Source organism: Abramis brama, assembly GCF_963993115.1.
Source record: "Abramis brama genome assembly, chromosome: 7".
Taxonomy (NCBI): domain Eukaryota; kingdom Metazoa; phylum Chordata; class Actinopteri; order Cypriniformes; family Leuciscidae; genus Abramis; species Abramis brama.
The window spans coordinates 21,572,148-21,587,986 of record NC_139969.1 but is presented as its reverse complement, the minus strand read 5'-3'; the positions used below and the strand labels follow the sequence as shown (position 1 = coordinate 21,587,986).

Sequence of the window (15,839 nt, the reverse complement as noted above, 5' to 3'; positions counted from 1 at the left end):
TGGGAAGAGGGTTTTTGCTGTGACAGAGGTGAGCCATCAAAAAAGAAAGGCTGAGAGTGTGCGGAACAGTATATGTGTGCGTGTCTGTTCTTGTTTCAAGCCCTTCTACCCTTGACCAAGTTCCTCTATGAATTCGACAGGCTCTTGAAAAAATCCTTTTGTTTGAAATTACTGTCTCCTGCAGTTTTATAGCCGTTCTGTCAAAGCGATGCCGGGCCACCACAATCCATTTTCATTCCCAAGGGCTCCACGTCAGCCGTACCGCCCCACACACCTGAGGCTCTGAGTAGCAGCAGCCAGCGCACTCCATCAATGGAGTCTCAGTCAATAACCTCCCAGGAGTTGTAGCACTCCTGTTAAGACATTGTCTTGTACAGTCTGGCTTCATTACCAAGCTGTGGTTATGAATGGGGAACTTCATGAGCACAAGCAATGACATTTGTTTTCGGCCCCTGTGCCAGCTGGAACTCATCTCACGCTCTCCCTCTCTCTTGCACTGGAGCCAAGCTGTCCTGTCACCACAGACACAATGCTGTAAAACCACTACTTTGCTGTGCAATAAATTCTGCAAACAAGCGTACAGGATCGACTGTGGGGTCCTCGCAGTCAGTTTCCTCTTTGAATGTTTATTCTAGAGCTGTTTATAGAAGCAGTTTCAAATGCAAAAAGCAGCATTTTATTTCCTCAACGTAATGCCAGATACAAAGATGCGGGGATGAAAGAACAATCCAACATTAAGTGTTGCATCTGGCATGTTCTCAAAATAAATGAATAATTAAATTATGAATAAAACAAATGCCAGTATTTGTACCTAAAGAATATTTGTTGTTCATATTTGAAACACTACTTCTGTATTTGGGCCAACAGTGTATAAAGCCAAAGACAAATCAATATTTTTGTCTAAAAGAGTAACTTCAAATCTTTATGTGGGAGTATTGTTACTTTTTAATATTAGCAGGACTATCGGAATTAAAAAAAATTTTTAAGCATAAAAAAATGATTTGCCAGTCACCACCAGCATCTTTGATAATTTTCACTAATATTTTGTTGTATAAATACCTGAAGATGTAATATATCAATAGAAGGAAAAGAGCCTCTGCTTTAAAAAGAAAAAAAAGAAAACATTTTATTCATGCATTCTTTATTTATCAACACTTGAATGTGGGTTAAAAAAAAGCAACACTTTTAAAAAAAAAGCAAAACAAAAAACTGAGAAAATCTTATTATACACCATGGTGGGAAGGAATTGTTTCATAAATGATGGAACATTCCATCAAAGGCAGGGAAAGAGTTAATGGATTAGTTATCCCCTTGTGAAAAATAAGTGCACTTAATTGTATTGAATGTGCAATTGAAGTGTATATCTTTTTTTTTTAAAAAGGCCTTGCAGATAATATATTAATAAATAAAAGACCATTTAAGTTTGATTAAGAAACATAGCCATGAAAGTGTTGTAGTCTCATCTTTAAGAAGTGCACTTTTCTAATAATGTCAAATTCGTTTTACTTTAAAGTATATTTTAAATCATTATGTTGTAATAATATTTTGTCATGCTTTAAAGTACTATATTTTGATGTGTTGACTAACATACTGTACTATAGCATGTGTAGAGTTGGCTACTTGATTATAATTTTATTTGTTGCATGCTATGCAGTATTACATTTAAGGCTAATATATTTTAAATGTACTAAATTACAGATTCATCATTACAGTTTGTAATTACAAATATATTTACATGCATGACATACACGTTACAATAGAAATTAAGTTAAAGTATATTTTAGTTTACCATAAATGCTTGTCGGTATGTTCAGTAGTACACTTTAACCAGACAATAGAAGTAATTACATATAAAGATGTACTGGAGTCCTACTTAAGTGGGTAAAAACACTCTGAAGTTTATCTAATTGCATTTAATATAAATTTAGACTATTATACATTTTCGTTTTACATTGTTCACACGTAATTATATTATTTTAAAATGTATTATTTCTGTTATTAACATGTAACATTAACATTAAATCCATAATTAATCTTAAAAGATGGATGGATGGATGGATAGATAGATAGATAGATACATACTGTATAATATATTAACTATAACATACTATACCCTATAATGATAATATTAAAAACAAATACACAAACAAAATTAACTAAAGCATACACCACCTATTTTAATAATACTTAGGACATAGGTAAATAAAATATAAAAATAAATATAAATCAGACATCAGAATCAGTTATTAGTTATTGCACATTAAAGAGCCTAATAGCAGCAGGCAGGAACGACTTACAATGCTGTTCAGTTTTACATTTTGGTGGAATCACCCTGCCACTGAATGTGCTCTGCCGAAACACCTCTAAGGCATGTAGTGGGTGCATATCATTCTTCATGATATTGTTTATTTTTCTCAACATCCTCACCTCCTCCACTTGCTCAACCCAGCCCTGTGTGATGCCAATGATGGAGCTTGCCTTTTTAATCAGTTTATTTTAGTCTGTTTCTGTCAGATGTGTGTGCGCCCAGCCCCCAGCACACCAAAGAAGAGAGCACTAGCCACAACAGTCTTAGAGAAGATGCACAGCAGAGGATGGCAAAATCTTAAAAGATAAAATAGAATCTTACTGTATACCGTTACCGCATTATTTTAATGAAATCAGAGCAGCCAACATGAAGTGCAGTGAGCACTTCATCTGGTCAGTGGCACTGGCACGTATGCATGTATGCATGTGCATTTAGCCACTATCCCATTCTGTAACACTCTCTTGGGAACTGACATCATGATAAAGGGCTGGAGCCAATCCTGTTATGTGCAGAGAATGAACACACTCACAACAGAGGTGGCAGGACTGTGATGAACTAAACATGGGACTGCAGTCTCTCTGTGCGTGCAATGTTAGATGACCAATGAGTGTCTCATTTTGCATGTATGCTCCACACATATGAGGGACAGGAAGTGGAATATTTTCCCCTTTTAATCTACACCAAATCCGCATGACTTTAATTTAAATTATAACGACAATATTTTATAAAATTGTGATTAGTTCTCTAGTCAGCAGGACTCCTCCCTCGTGATCAAAGCCATTGCAGGGGAATGATGGATTCCTTTATGTATGTTGGGGCTTCCAACACCCGAGGGGGAAAATAATGATGGGACAGGAACAGGGAGGTCTATAATATACCCGAAGAGAGCAAACCGCTAGGATTCACATTTAATTAAAAAAAGAGCACTGGTAAAGCATCTACTGTAATATGAAATTAAATATTGGTGATTCATACCGTATGAATCACGTATTAATTTTTTATTCGCAAAAAAAAGAAAAGGAATTTCAGCAGAAACTACATTATACATATATAAAATCACCAGTTTTACAGAATCCCTTGATTGCAGGTGGACTTTCTGCTATTCTTTTTGCTGATTTTACTTGTGGATTTTATTTTCAAAAAATAATAAAACCTCTGGGGGAAATGTGCAGTCATCACCAGAACTGCAATATACTGTGATCCTTTATTCTGTGCTTGTGTGTTTTTATTTCTTTGTTGTGTATGTGTGCACAGACTCTGCAGATGGGTATCCAGCATTTCTCGGGACTCTTTGTGCTGTTGTGTGTGGGGGTTGCAGGTGCTTTACTCACTCTACTGGGGGAACACACTTTCTTCAGATTCATTCTGCCTCACCTCCGCCGCCAGCAGAGATTCAAATACTGGCTCCACACCAGTCAGGTGAGTGTGTGCCACCATATGCTACAACTCATTTTCTACAAGTAGAGTTTAAAAACCTTGCTGAATACAAACTTCCCAGGAGGACTTGAACGCACCAAAAGTAGTGCCTTTACTTACACATAACCAAAGTAATTTTTTAGTAATTTATCTATCTATCTATCTATCTATCTATCTATCTATCTATCTATCTAGATAGATAGATAGACACAGTACCAAAGTTATTTTTTAGTAATTCATATATATATATATATATATATATATATATATATATATATATATATATATATATATATGCTCTTATCCAAGTTACAAGGCATGATCCTTTCATAAAAACAGGGCATCTGCTCCCTCTAGTGTTAGGAAGCTGAAAGCACAAGTCTGTAGCCTATGTAGTAGGCATATTGTATTTGATTGTATACAGTATACTGCATACTTAATTGAGTGTTGTTCAGTGGCCTTTTCGTTATTTATACAGAAAATCCACCGTGCATTAAATATGGGTTGTGATGATGAGAGGAAATCAGAGGTTGAGAGCAGTGACAGATGGTAAGTTATGATTATTGCATAACAAATTACCACACTTTCTTAAAAGCGCCATTAAATGTAGTAATTCTCCTCATTGAAATTTACACCAGAACTTGTGAAATTACAGCAATTTATTATATGGCTCGCTGGAATTCTGGAATGAGCCAATTCTGATTGTCTAGTTAGAGGTCAAATATTTTTGTATAATGACCACTTAACTGTATAATTGTTCATTGCTCCAGGCAACCAATTTCCAGCATATGTAGCTGTGCTAGTTTTATGTCTCTCAGATCATTCAATGGACTTTTTCTAATTACATTATAAAATAATTGTATTCAAATCAATGTTTCATGACCATTTATATATTTATTTATTTGGTAAGTAGCCATTTAATAAGTTGAATAATGTACAGTTAGGCAGTCATAATAGGTTACCTAATCGCCCTTTATTTTGCAGTAATGACCAGTTGACTGTACACTATCATTTGCATATTGTGTATAAGAAAATAGTATTGCCTTTGAGCTTTGAACTAATGTGTGCAATTAGTGTTATTTATGTTAAAAAAATACCCATAAAAAAGAAATTAGAAAACAAAGGACAAAAATCTATATTGGCCTCTCCAGTAAAAGCGAGTGGATACGGTTTCATTCACGGGATATTGAAGAGGCTCCGTGTTTCGATTGATTGTGGGGTCTGTTTGTGATGAGCTGTGTCCCTGCATCTTGTAAAACTGATTGCCGCTGTGTTTTCCTCTCAGTCCCACCTTGTGCTTGTCAGAGAACTGTAATATCCACCGCCTGCCACCCTCCACTTCTTCTCCTCCGCCCTCCACCTCCTCCACTTCCCCTTCCACTTCTACAACCAAGTGGAACAATCAGAGTGTCAAGGCTGGTCGAGAGGCCAAAGAACATAACAAGCATGTCCACTTTAACTTGGAGACTCTCAATAGCTACCAGCTCCAAGCTCCACCCCCTGGGCCAGAAAGGGGCCGGAGGGGGTTGGTGGGAAGCCCGCCTACCCAGTTGTGTTCTAATGGCGGACCTAATCTCAGTCTTAGCCTGGTGCTCTCACCCCCGGCCTGCTCGGGACAGTCAACGCCGTGGGAAGAGGAGCTGCGGGAGCTGCAAGGGAGGATCGAGGAGTTTCGCGGCCAACTCAGGGCCGCCCTTGCCAGGCGAGCCGAGCTCCAGCGGACCCTGGTCAGACAACGGCTCGATCAATCCCAAACAAGCTCGGCATCTAATCCCACCACCAACACCCTGACCAAAGACGTCAACAGGGGGAGGTGATGTACGCTGTGTCCGGACACTCACAAAGGCAGTGGATATGAGGGGATAAGGGACATCCTCTCATCTGAGAAGTCGTGCTGTGCAATGTTCTGCCTTCTCCTTTCTCAATGACTGCTGGAGTGCTGTAGTGATGGATGAAACACACTGTGATGGAGATTCAGCTTGTAATCCTGCAGTTTGGCTGACTTCCAGCTTCAGAGAGAAAGCATTTGTGTGTGTGTGTCTGTGTCTGTGTGTGTGTGTGTGTGTGTGTGTGTGTGTGTGTTTAAAGCCAGACAACTGGACAGAGAACAGACATTTAATGCACCATTAAATATTCGCTGGCCAAGGTGAATATTTGCACCCACAGACGTCCAGCATGAAAATAGATTCTTTTTGTAAATAATTCAATGGGATTATTTAGTGGGATAAGCACCAATGGATCTAGTCTCAGTCTCAGACGGCAGGCCCATGGACCACCCACAGTCTGCTCAGTGACCGGCTGATGCTTATTGCACACAAAAATAACATCTCTAGTTCTGATAAAGGCACATAGATTTTTTTTTTTTTTTTACAGTCCGACCTGTTAATGTTTAGAGTTGATACAATGAGGAAGAACTAATCCCTGGATTTGACAAGGTTTAGGTTAATAACATCAGGGTTTGGCTTGAGCAAATTAGTAGCAAGTTAACTATATATCCATGAGCAGAACTACATTCAGCTTTGTTTTCTGAATTATGTCCATGATAGAACTTCAGACAGAAATTCAGATTACAATCACATTTTATGCCGCCATTGATGGAAACAGTCAGAATTAGTGCACCTATTCGATTTCATTTTATGGAGCACCACACATGACATATGGCAGAATGGCCATGAATTAACAATTTGTTCCCACAAATTATGATGTTTTATTTAGTTTTCATTCATCCGTTGCTACACTTGTACTAATAAGTTCCCTCTTTTTAGTTAAATTGTGGCCATGTTGTAAAAATGTGTTCTCTCATTTCATAAAAACAGGCAAATGAATTAGTACAACGTAGCTATGATTTAACTAAAACAAGCAAACTAATTAATAAGTCATGGCCATAATATCTTAGGGTCTTTTCCCTCTGCATGCCATGAGCAGAGCCCCATACATTTTTCAGTCTTTTATTATATTATTATTATATTATCCATTTCAGATAATTCAAGCCCTAAAAGGCACATATAAAACAAACGTGGTTGGTCAGTTTACATGTCAATCAGGCGGCCTCTTCCTGTCTGAGTGGGCAGTTCTTGGCCAAAATAAGCTGCCATGGACCAAACTTCCAATTTTGATTAAGCCACTACTTGTCTTGCTGATGTGTATTTTTTCCACTTATAATGTTTGAATAAATATATTGTTTGCTTGTGTGTTTTAATGGTGATAAAGTATGATTCTGTTTGGGATGTTTGACCATCAAATGTCACTGGCCTCCGATATATAATCTAAATGTTATAAAGTCTGAAAGAGTTATTGCATTTACTATTATTAATAAACACATTTTCAAGTAATCATTTATGAGTGAAATTTTCACTTTTAGCAATTGTTTTGTTGAAAGTCCCTCAACGTTGTGTTAAAGTCTGCGCTAACTATTTTGGGTGGTTATTATTTTTGCCAGAGATATGTGACTGTCGCTTTGGTTGATTCAATAGCAAATGCTTTAAATCAATGATTACTAAACAATGTTAAACTAGATTAACAGCCTGGGCTGCGTTTCCCAAAAGCATCTTCTTAAGCCTAAATTTATCATAGAGACAATTGGTGGCAATTGTTCCACGATCAACTTAGGTTTATGGCGCTTTCGGGAAATGCAACCCTGGTTGTAGCAGTCAAATTATTCCACTATTACGAGATGATAGTGTTCTTGCATTCATTTTCAGAGCAAACTTCAAAGTAAGTTTTTAGAGCAAACTGTCTGAGGGAGACTGTCAGGGGACTGTCTAAGGAAGACTGTCAGACAATCACTTTCCATTGGGAGACTGATGAACAATGGCGTCATTATAATATTGAGTTGTTTTTATTTCATAGAGAGAGAGCATGCTTGGCTGAGCATTAATTGTTTGATAAAATAGTGTTAACATTTAACTGCCTTTACTAGTATTGGAGCTCAGTTTGTTTGAGGTTAAATTCTTTGTTTTAATCAATGTAAAATAACTGATATGGTTAGAAGGCAAAACGAGGAATAGCAGTCTTTACCAATCAAAACACTTCAGAATCAGTAGTTAATTATTAACATGTTTAATTATTGTGTGGAATTTGTATTTTACTAAAAACAACTTAAATACTTTTGAGACTTTTTGAGTACTCAGTGAATAATATTTACATTACATATTTACATTGACATTACTTAAGTACTTTTAAAAATGAGTACTTATGTACTTTTACTTAAGTAAAAATTGATCTTTACAACTTTTACTTGTAACAGAATAATATTTGACCAGTAGTATCTTTACTTTCACTCAAGTAAGGAAGTTATGTACTTTGTCCACCTCTGGCTTCAAACCTAATTAAATACCTGATCCAGCTCATCAAGTCCATCAGGCTCATTTAAAAATACAGGTATGGTTGGAAGTTGGAACTAAACTCTGTAGGGCTGTAGCCCTCTAGGAATTGAGTTTTGTACCCTTGATGTATGAGTTCTAGATCTGATATAGGGCAATTTGTTCAGCAGAGTGATGTAATCTTTGTTATGATTGCATCATCCATGACTTCTAGGAATAACATGATGCAATTCATATAATGTGTGACGAGGATTGCATCATTCATTGTTTTGCCTAAAAAGCAATACTGTCTGATAACTGTCTGGTTCATCTTCTCCTGACTTACAGGCAGACATTTTAATCTGCCAAGCCTGTAATAAAGACTATAAAAAGATGGACCAACGAAGCAGAGGGGAATACAGAAGACAAGGAAAGCACCAGGCCCAGACGGTGTTTCACCTGCCTGCCCCCTGTGCTCTATAAGGACCTGAAGTGGCACAATCACATTGACTCCATTGTGAAAAAGGCCCAGCAGAGGTTGTATTTCCTTCACCAGCTGAGGAAGATCAACTTGCCACAGGCGCTGTTGATGCAATTCTACAGCCGTCATTCAGTCTGTCCTCTGCACTTCAATAACTGTCTGGTTTGGCTCAGCTACAAAACCAGACATCAGAAGACTACAGAGGACGGTTCAGACTGCTAAGAGGATTGTTGGTGCTCCTCTGCCCACCCTCCAAGAACTGTATACATCCAGAGTGAGAAAAAGGGCTCAGAAAATCACCCTGGATCCCTCACATCCAAGCCACCTTTTCTTTGAACTTTTGGCACCGGCGCTACAGAGCAGCGAGCACCAGAACAGCCAGGCACAAGAAAAGTTTCTTCCCCCAGGCAATCTGCCTCATGAACAGTTAAATGTTCTCCCCACTGTGCAAAGATCAATATCACTTATATTTATATGACAATGCCCTGCCTCTTCTTATTCCATTCCCTATTCATTCTATTATAATCTGTTTGTATGTAAATATATATACTTTTCACATATATCTTTATTTTTATTTTATTATCCGTGTACTGGAAGCTTGTTCTGTCACCAAAACAAATTCCTTACCAGACATACTTGGCAATAAAGCTCGTTCTGACTCTGATCCTGTCCAAACCCAGTCATAGATTTATTCATAGATCCAGTCAAAGATGTATTTGAGTTATTTCTGGTTTAAATTGAGAACCCTTCCCATTATTATTCACTCCCATTCCCAAGTATATACTGACCCAATACCATATCTTGAAAACTAGAGCAAATCAACAATTTTAAGCATAATCTTCATTCTCAGTGACCCAAAATTAGTAAAGTCTGACAACATTTAATTCAGAAGCATTTTGGCTTTGCAGTCATTGCTTGTCATTCTCATGAGCATCATGCTTTAGCCCTTAGCTGTAGTGCCACCCTGGTGCTACAGTTTACACAACATGACCTGAAAGAGAGAGCTGCCATATGTCGATGATTCAAACCTCACACAGCCTGACACCGAATGCTTTCAGGAGAAAAATCTGTCTGTAAAAAACTGTAGTTGCTAGCTCAAATCTCAATATACCGCTCTTAATAATAATAAGAAAAACATTGCCAGGTCACTTCAAAACGGTTGCTTTAAGTATGCAAGTGGGTGTGATTATTAAATAATTTAACTTGTGAATGTAAATATAGAATTTAAAATATATGTGGTTTTTGTGATGTTTTTGGGTTAATTCATTCTTGCCTGTTGCCACTGGAGAGCGTTCCAGGTTGCATGTTGTTTGGCTGATGCTAAAAAGTAGTAAGACGAAGAACAAGTTGTTTTCCCTATACTCACAGTGTTGCGTCAGTTCCTACAAGAAAATATATATAATCAGTATTATACTAGCATATTGATGCAGACATAATATAAATTGGCGAAAGTTCCCACTGCCATTATCAAGCTGGAGATAAAGTGCACAGAATGGATGCAATCATCCTTCGGATGAGACGTTAAACCGAGGTCCTGACTCACTGTGGTCATTAAAAATCCCAGGATGTCCTTCGGAAAAAGAGTAGGGGTGTAACCCCGGCATCCTGGCCAAATTAGCCCATTGGCTTCTGTCCATCATGGCCTCCTAATCATCCCCATATGTACTGATTGGCTTCATCACTCGGTCTTCTCTCCACCAATAAGCTGATGTGTGGTGGGCGTTCTGGCTCAATATGGCTGCCGTCGCATCATCCAGGTGGATGCTGCACATTGGTGGTGGTTGAGGAGATTCCCCCTCCTATGTAAAGCGCTTTGAGTACCCAGAAAAGCGCTATATAAATGTAACAAATTATTATTATTATTATAATCATCGGACATGTCGAAGCATTCGACGAAGCGAGGGAACAATGCTCCACCAATGTACAGTAGAACGATTTGAGCATTTTGTGGAGGCTAATGACATCAGTGAGGAGAAAAGTGAGGAGAAAAGAGTCTCAGTATTTCTCAGTGTGGTGGGGGCAGCAACGTACGGACTCTTACACAGTCTCATTGCGCCAGTTAAGCCTGGGACTATGAAGTATGACGAAATTGTGAGCACACTGCAAACACATTTTACCCCCAAGCCAATTGTGATCGCAGAGAGATTCTGATTTCACAAACGATATTAAGCTGAGGGTGAAAGTATCGCTCAATATGTGGCTGTGTTAAAGAGATTAGTGGAGCACTGTGAGTTTGGCGATAATTTGAGTGACGCGCTGGGGACAGATTTGTGTGCGGTTTGAGTAGTGAGTCGATACAAAGGAAGTTATTGACAGAAACGGCTCTCACATACCAAAAGGCTGTGGACATAGCGATGTCAATGGAAGCTGTGTCTAGGGAGTCACAGCACCTGAGTAACTCACTGAAAGTTAATGCAATGTCCCTGTCATCAGCGTCGTCCAGAGAGAAATGTTACCGGTGTGGGAAGTCCAACCACACTGAAAGTGAGTGTTTCTATAAGGAACAACAGTGTCACAATTGTGGCAGGAGAGGTCACATTTCACGGATGTGTAGAAGTAAGAAAATCGATGACAAAGGACCCAAAACAGCAGTCAAGGGGAAATTCATGAAAAATAAGGATCAGATGAAGAAAAGACGAATTCATAAGGTGGATGTTAATGCGTGAGTTGACACTGCACAAAGTGACAGCAGTACTTGATGATACTTCACAAGTGAGTAAAATGCAAAAATCAACAAGGTCAATATCATCAGTGATAAAAGTGAAACCTAAAATTGAAGGCCTGCCGATAGACATGGAAGTGGATACGGGAGCAGCGGTCTCTCTCATTTCAAGTGAAATGTACAGAGCTAAACTGAGCCATATTGTATTCCGTCACACAAGTATTGTACTTAAGACATACACAGGCGAAGTGATTTCTCTAGAGGGTGTCATCAAAGTGCGTGTGAAGATGAACAAACAAAGCATTCAAATTTTTGGAGATTTCAAAATAACCGTAAACCCAGCCCTTTGCGTGGAACATTATCCATTACCACGGATTGAGGACTTATTTGCTTCACTGGCCGGAGAGCAGCGGTTTAGCAAGCTAGAACTCTCTCACACGCTTACCTGCAAGTGCCAGTTAATGAGAACTCCCACAAATTCCTCACAATAACTAATCATAAGGGCATGTTTTCGTATAATAGATTACCTTTTGGAATAACATCGGCACCATCCATATTCCAAAGAGTAATGGAGCAAGTACTTCGGGGGCTACCATACGTCCATTGTTTCCTGGATGATATCCTGGTCACAGGAAAAGATGATGGTCATCACCTGACAAATCTGGAGACGGTACTGAGTCGACTGGAGAAGTTTGGCCTTCGTGGAACCAGAAAAAAGTGAGTTTTTCAAGAGCTCACTGGAATATCTGGGACATGTGATTGACGCAGCAGGGCTCCACAAGTCCCCAGACAAGCTGCATGCTATTGCAGAGGCGCCAGCTCCAGTTAATGTTAGCCAGCTTGGATCGTTCCTGGGACTGGTAAATTATTATGCAAGATTTGTTCCAAACCTGGCTACAATTCTTCATCCATTAAATGCAATGTTGCATAAGGACATTAAGTGGAACTGGTCTCTGGAGTGCGAGGAATCTTTCCAGGAGGCCAAAGCTCAGTTGCTGACTCCAAGTGTACTCACCCACTATGATCAAAGACTCCCGGTTCGCTTAGCTTGTGATGCTTCACCCTACGGGGTAGGAGCTGTGCTTTCCCATGTGATGTCTGACGGTCAGGAGAGACCGATTGCGTTCGCATCTCGAACTTTAAGCAAGTCTAAGCAAAACTATGCGCAGTTAGAACGGGAAGCGCTAGGTATTATTTTTGGAGTCAGGAAATTGCATACTTACCTTTACGGATGCCATTTTACCTTATTGACAGACCACCGTCCACTTACTACCATCCTCAGCCCTAGTAAAGTCACTCCATCCATGGCTGCCGCGAGACTTTAGAGGTGAGACTTTTGAGGTATAAAATGTTTAAGGTTTGGGTAGTTCAAAAAGAAAGAAAAAAACTGTATGGAATGTCATGATTTGTGTTGTGTACCTCATAACTGAGTTTACATTCATTTGGAGAGACACCAATGTTACATTATAAAGTGATCACGTTATTGCCATACTTTACGTTGAATTCCCTGTGTTTCTATAAGTTTGGATATATGAAAATTTGATAAAGAGGGGAGAAACTGTGATGTTTTTGGGTTAATTCATTCTTGCCTGTTGCCACTGGAGAGCGCTCCAGGTTGCATGCTGTTTGGCTGATGCTAAAAAGTAATAAAACGAAGAGCAAGTTGTTTCCCTATACTCACGGTGTTGCGTCAGTTCCTATAAGAAAAAATATATAATCAGTATTATATTGATGCAGACATAATAGTTTTCTCATGTTTTAATCCAGCTTTTTAGGTATAAGCATTTGCAAACATAGCGGGGAGTGTGGTCCAGCTGAAGAGAGATGAGCATTGGGTTTTGATTATCTTTACTGTGGCATCTATTTTTAGTGCTTTTATCACTTGCCAATCTCTGTAGTGGGTCAGTGAAAAGAGAACATCTGGTCACAACCCTATAATAGGACTGAGTTTATACATAAATTTAAATTATACAACATGTCTAAAAACCTAAACAGAACAAAAAAGAATTTAAATACACAGGTTGTGCATTTAAATTACACTGGTCACTTTCATTTAGAACTTCCAGTTAGCAGCTCTAAAATTGCCGTTCAACTAGACTATATAACCGTAATTTTTTTTTCTCAGAAAAATATATCCATACCTGGTATATGTGCAGCTTGTACTTTTATAGTCCTACATAACAATATCCAAAGAATACAGAGCTAACTATAGAGCTTAGGCTGCTTTTGCATAGTTTGTGCTTACGGTTTAATAATCACTTGAAACTTAGCAAACATGCTAAGCAAACACTATCATGGAAACTATGTGTAAACCTTAATTAAACAATTTAATAATCAATTAAAAAGGAATTTATACCTGTAGCCTATGCTATTACGCTGTAGCCACATTCGACAAGCTGTTTGAAAAATAGTTGGATGGATGATTCAGCTGAGGGTGCCATCTTCTGGCGAGACGAGACCGTCACAGTGTGTTATGGCTATTCGTTTTCACTTTATTTTGATGGTCCCTTTAACACATACTGTTGACTATAAGTAACGCTGTAGCCTACCTACATGGCTACTACTAACTCTCATTATTAGAGTGTTAGTAGAGTGTTAGTAGACTGGTAGGTTTAGGGTTAGAGTAAATTCACGTTGCAAACCTAATGACCTGCTGCTGCTGTCCTTAATGTTTATCAAACAACAAAGAGAAAATCCTTCATTTATTATTTCATACAGTGGGGACTATGCAGGTCAAATTTTGCATTTGATTACTTTATTAAATTTCTGTAATTTCTTGAATACTATTGTTAGATAGAACAGATTTCGGTAACATTTAATAGGCTATGGCCTTGTCGGAAAACAGTGCTTCTTTGCAAGCTCTGTAATCAACTAACTGCTAAAGTATCTCAGGACACTGTGTTTTACCCCCCTCTGAATACGCATCTGAATGTACACATCAGCACTGGGTTTTTCTGTCATCCAGAAACAGGGATTGTCCTTCTACTGCTACACAGATGACATGCAGCTCTTCGTGTCGTTCTAGCTGGACAACCCCACAGTGCACGGATCTCTGCGTACCTGGCAGACGTCTTAGACTGAGTGAAAGAACACCAACTTCAACTCAACCTATCGGAGACAGAGCTTGTCATCTTATCAGCTATAGCCCAGTGATTCAACGTCACAAAAAAGAGACATAAAGGTCACACAAAAGAATGCTGTGAATGCTTTTGCATGTGACTAACAGCTGCATTTAGTCTTACAATAAAAAAAAAATAATAAAAAAAAACTTTTTCACAGTGTCTTCATTTCACTGTGCTGCTTCACTGACCATAAAAGAAGAGAGAAGAGTTTTTGATGTAGACCTATTACAGGAAATGAAATATTGTGACTTTTGATTGATTGATTCGTTGAAGTGATAAAAAGTTAATTGTAGATAAATTACAGTAGCATTCTTAATTCAAACGTGTAACATTCACACAATGCCATACAATTTAGCGTCACATAATTATGGCCCTTGTTTTACTGTTTTCCGCTTTACAACTTATCTCCTCTGCTGTTAGAAGCAATGTATGAAAACATAATGGAATGTTTGTTTCGGTTTCTCAATCACATTGACTGAATTGTTGCCTCCAGAAAACAATTTAAATATAATTGCATCACTTCTACATTTATCAAAAGGAAGAAATCTAAGGTGACAAAGGGATTCAGGGTGAGACTAGCTGTGATGGCAAGCTTCTGCCACAAGGGGTCTTCAGTGCTGTTTTGCAGTAATGTGACAAAAACTGTTTAGGTTTAGTCAAAATAGGAGCTTGTGAATGAAAGTTCATTGCTTTTTCATTTTTGGTATTTCCCATATAGCATTTACCTCACAGAAATGAAGATTCAGAAGTAAAAAAGCACACTATTACCCGGTAATTGATAAAAATGGTACTATAATATTCCACAGACTTGTGCATGAAATGTAATAGGTCTCTTTTCCTTCCTTTTTTTTCAGTCTTCCTCAAGTCAAATCTCTCCATAATCTTATCAGCAAGGATGCCACTATGATAGCATACATCCTCCAAAACAGGACACACTGGTGTAGAAACAATTTCCACTTAGACAATTACAAAGAAACAACAAGTAAAACCTTGAATTAAACATGAAATTTTTCACAGCCAGGGAGCCGTATACTCATGGAAAGAAATGGGAATGTCAGTGGACATATACCTTGACGTATGAGCTGGTCCCTCACCACACATTTAAACGGCAGTTCTTATTTCTTTTAAGTACATGGCCATATGAGACGTGGTTTGAAGTGAGACCTGGGCAAAAATCAATAATGATACAATCATGCAATGTGAGTCCTGCGAGGACCAGAGCAGCATATTTGGACACAATAAATAAATAATCAGTAATAACTGATCCCAATAGAATTCAATTGAGATTAATACAAATCTTTTCAAGAGAGAAGCTCTTACATTTTAATACTGTGACACTTGGAGAAGCTACAAGGTCTAATACCTCATTCTCCATTTTGAGTCTGTGAGTGTGTATGAAATTGGTGAGAGCGTGAAACATGTTGTGAAGGCAGTCGAGCCACATAGGGTGTGCGACTAATTGGCCAGAGAGGATGTGAAGAGTGAGGCTGAATGGCTGACTGATGATTTTATTAACTCTCTGCAGCTGGGCCCAATCCTGAGGTATAGG

At 38.5% G+C, this 15,839-nt stretch overlaps 1 protein-coding gene across 1 annotated transcript in view; it reads left to right on the top strand.

The window, feature by feature from the left end:
• grin3ba (glutamate receptor, ionotropic, N-methyl-D-aspartate 3Ba) overlaps positions 1–7,048 on the top strand; it is a 48,782-nt gene extending 41,734 nt beyond the window's left edge. Inside the window, exons 6-9 of the mRNA XM_084118886.1 lie at positions 1–28; positions 3,563–3,727; positions 4,203–4,273; positions 5,010–7,048. The exon at positions 1–28 is cut by the window's left edge and continues 124 nt beyond it. Coding sequence (XP_083975012.1) covers positions 1–28; positions 3,563–3,727; positions 4,203–4,273; positions 5,010–5,541 — 796 coding nt within the window. The 3' untranslated portion in view covers positions 5,542–7,048. The remainder of the gene's footprint in view (positions 29–3,562; positions 3,728–4,202; positions 4,274–5,009) is intronic.
• The last annotated feature ends 8,791 nt before the right edge of the window (positions 7,049–15,839 follow it).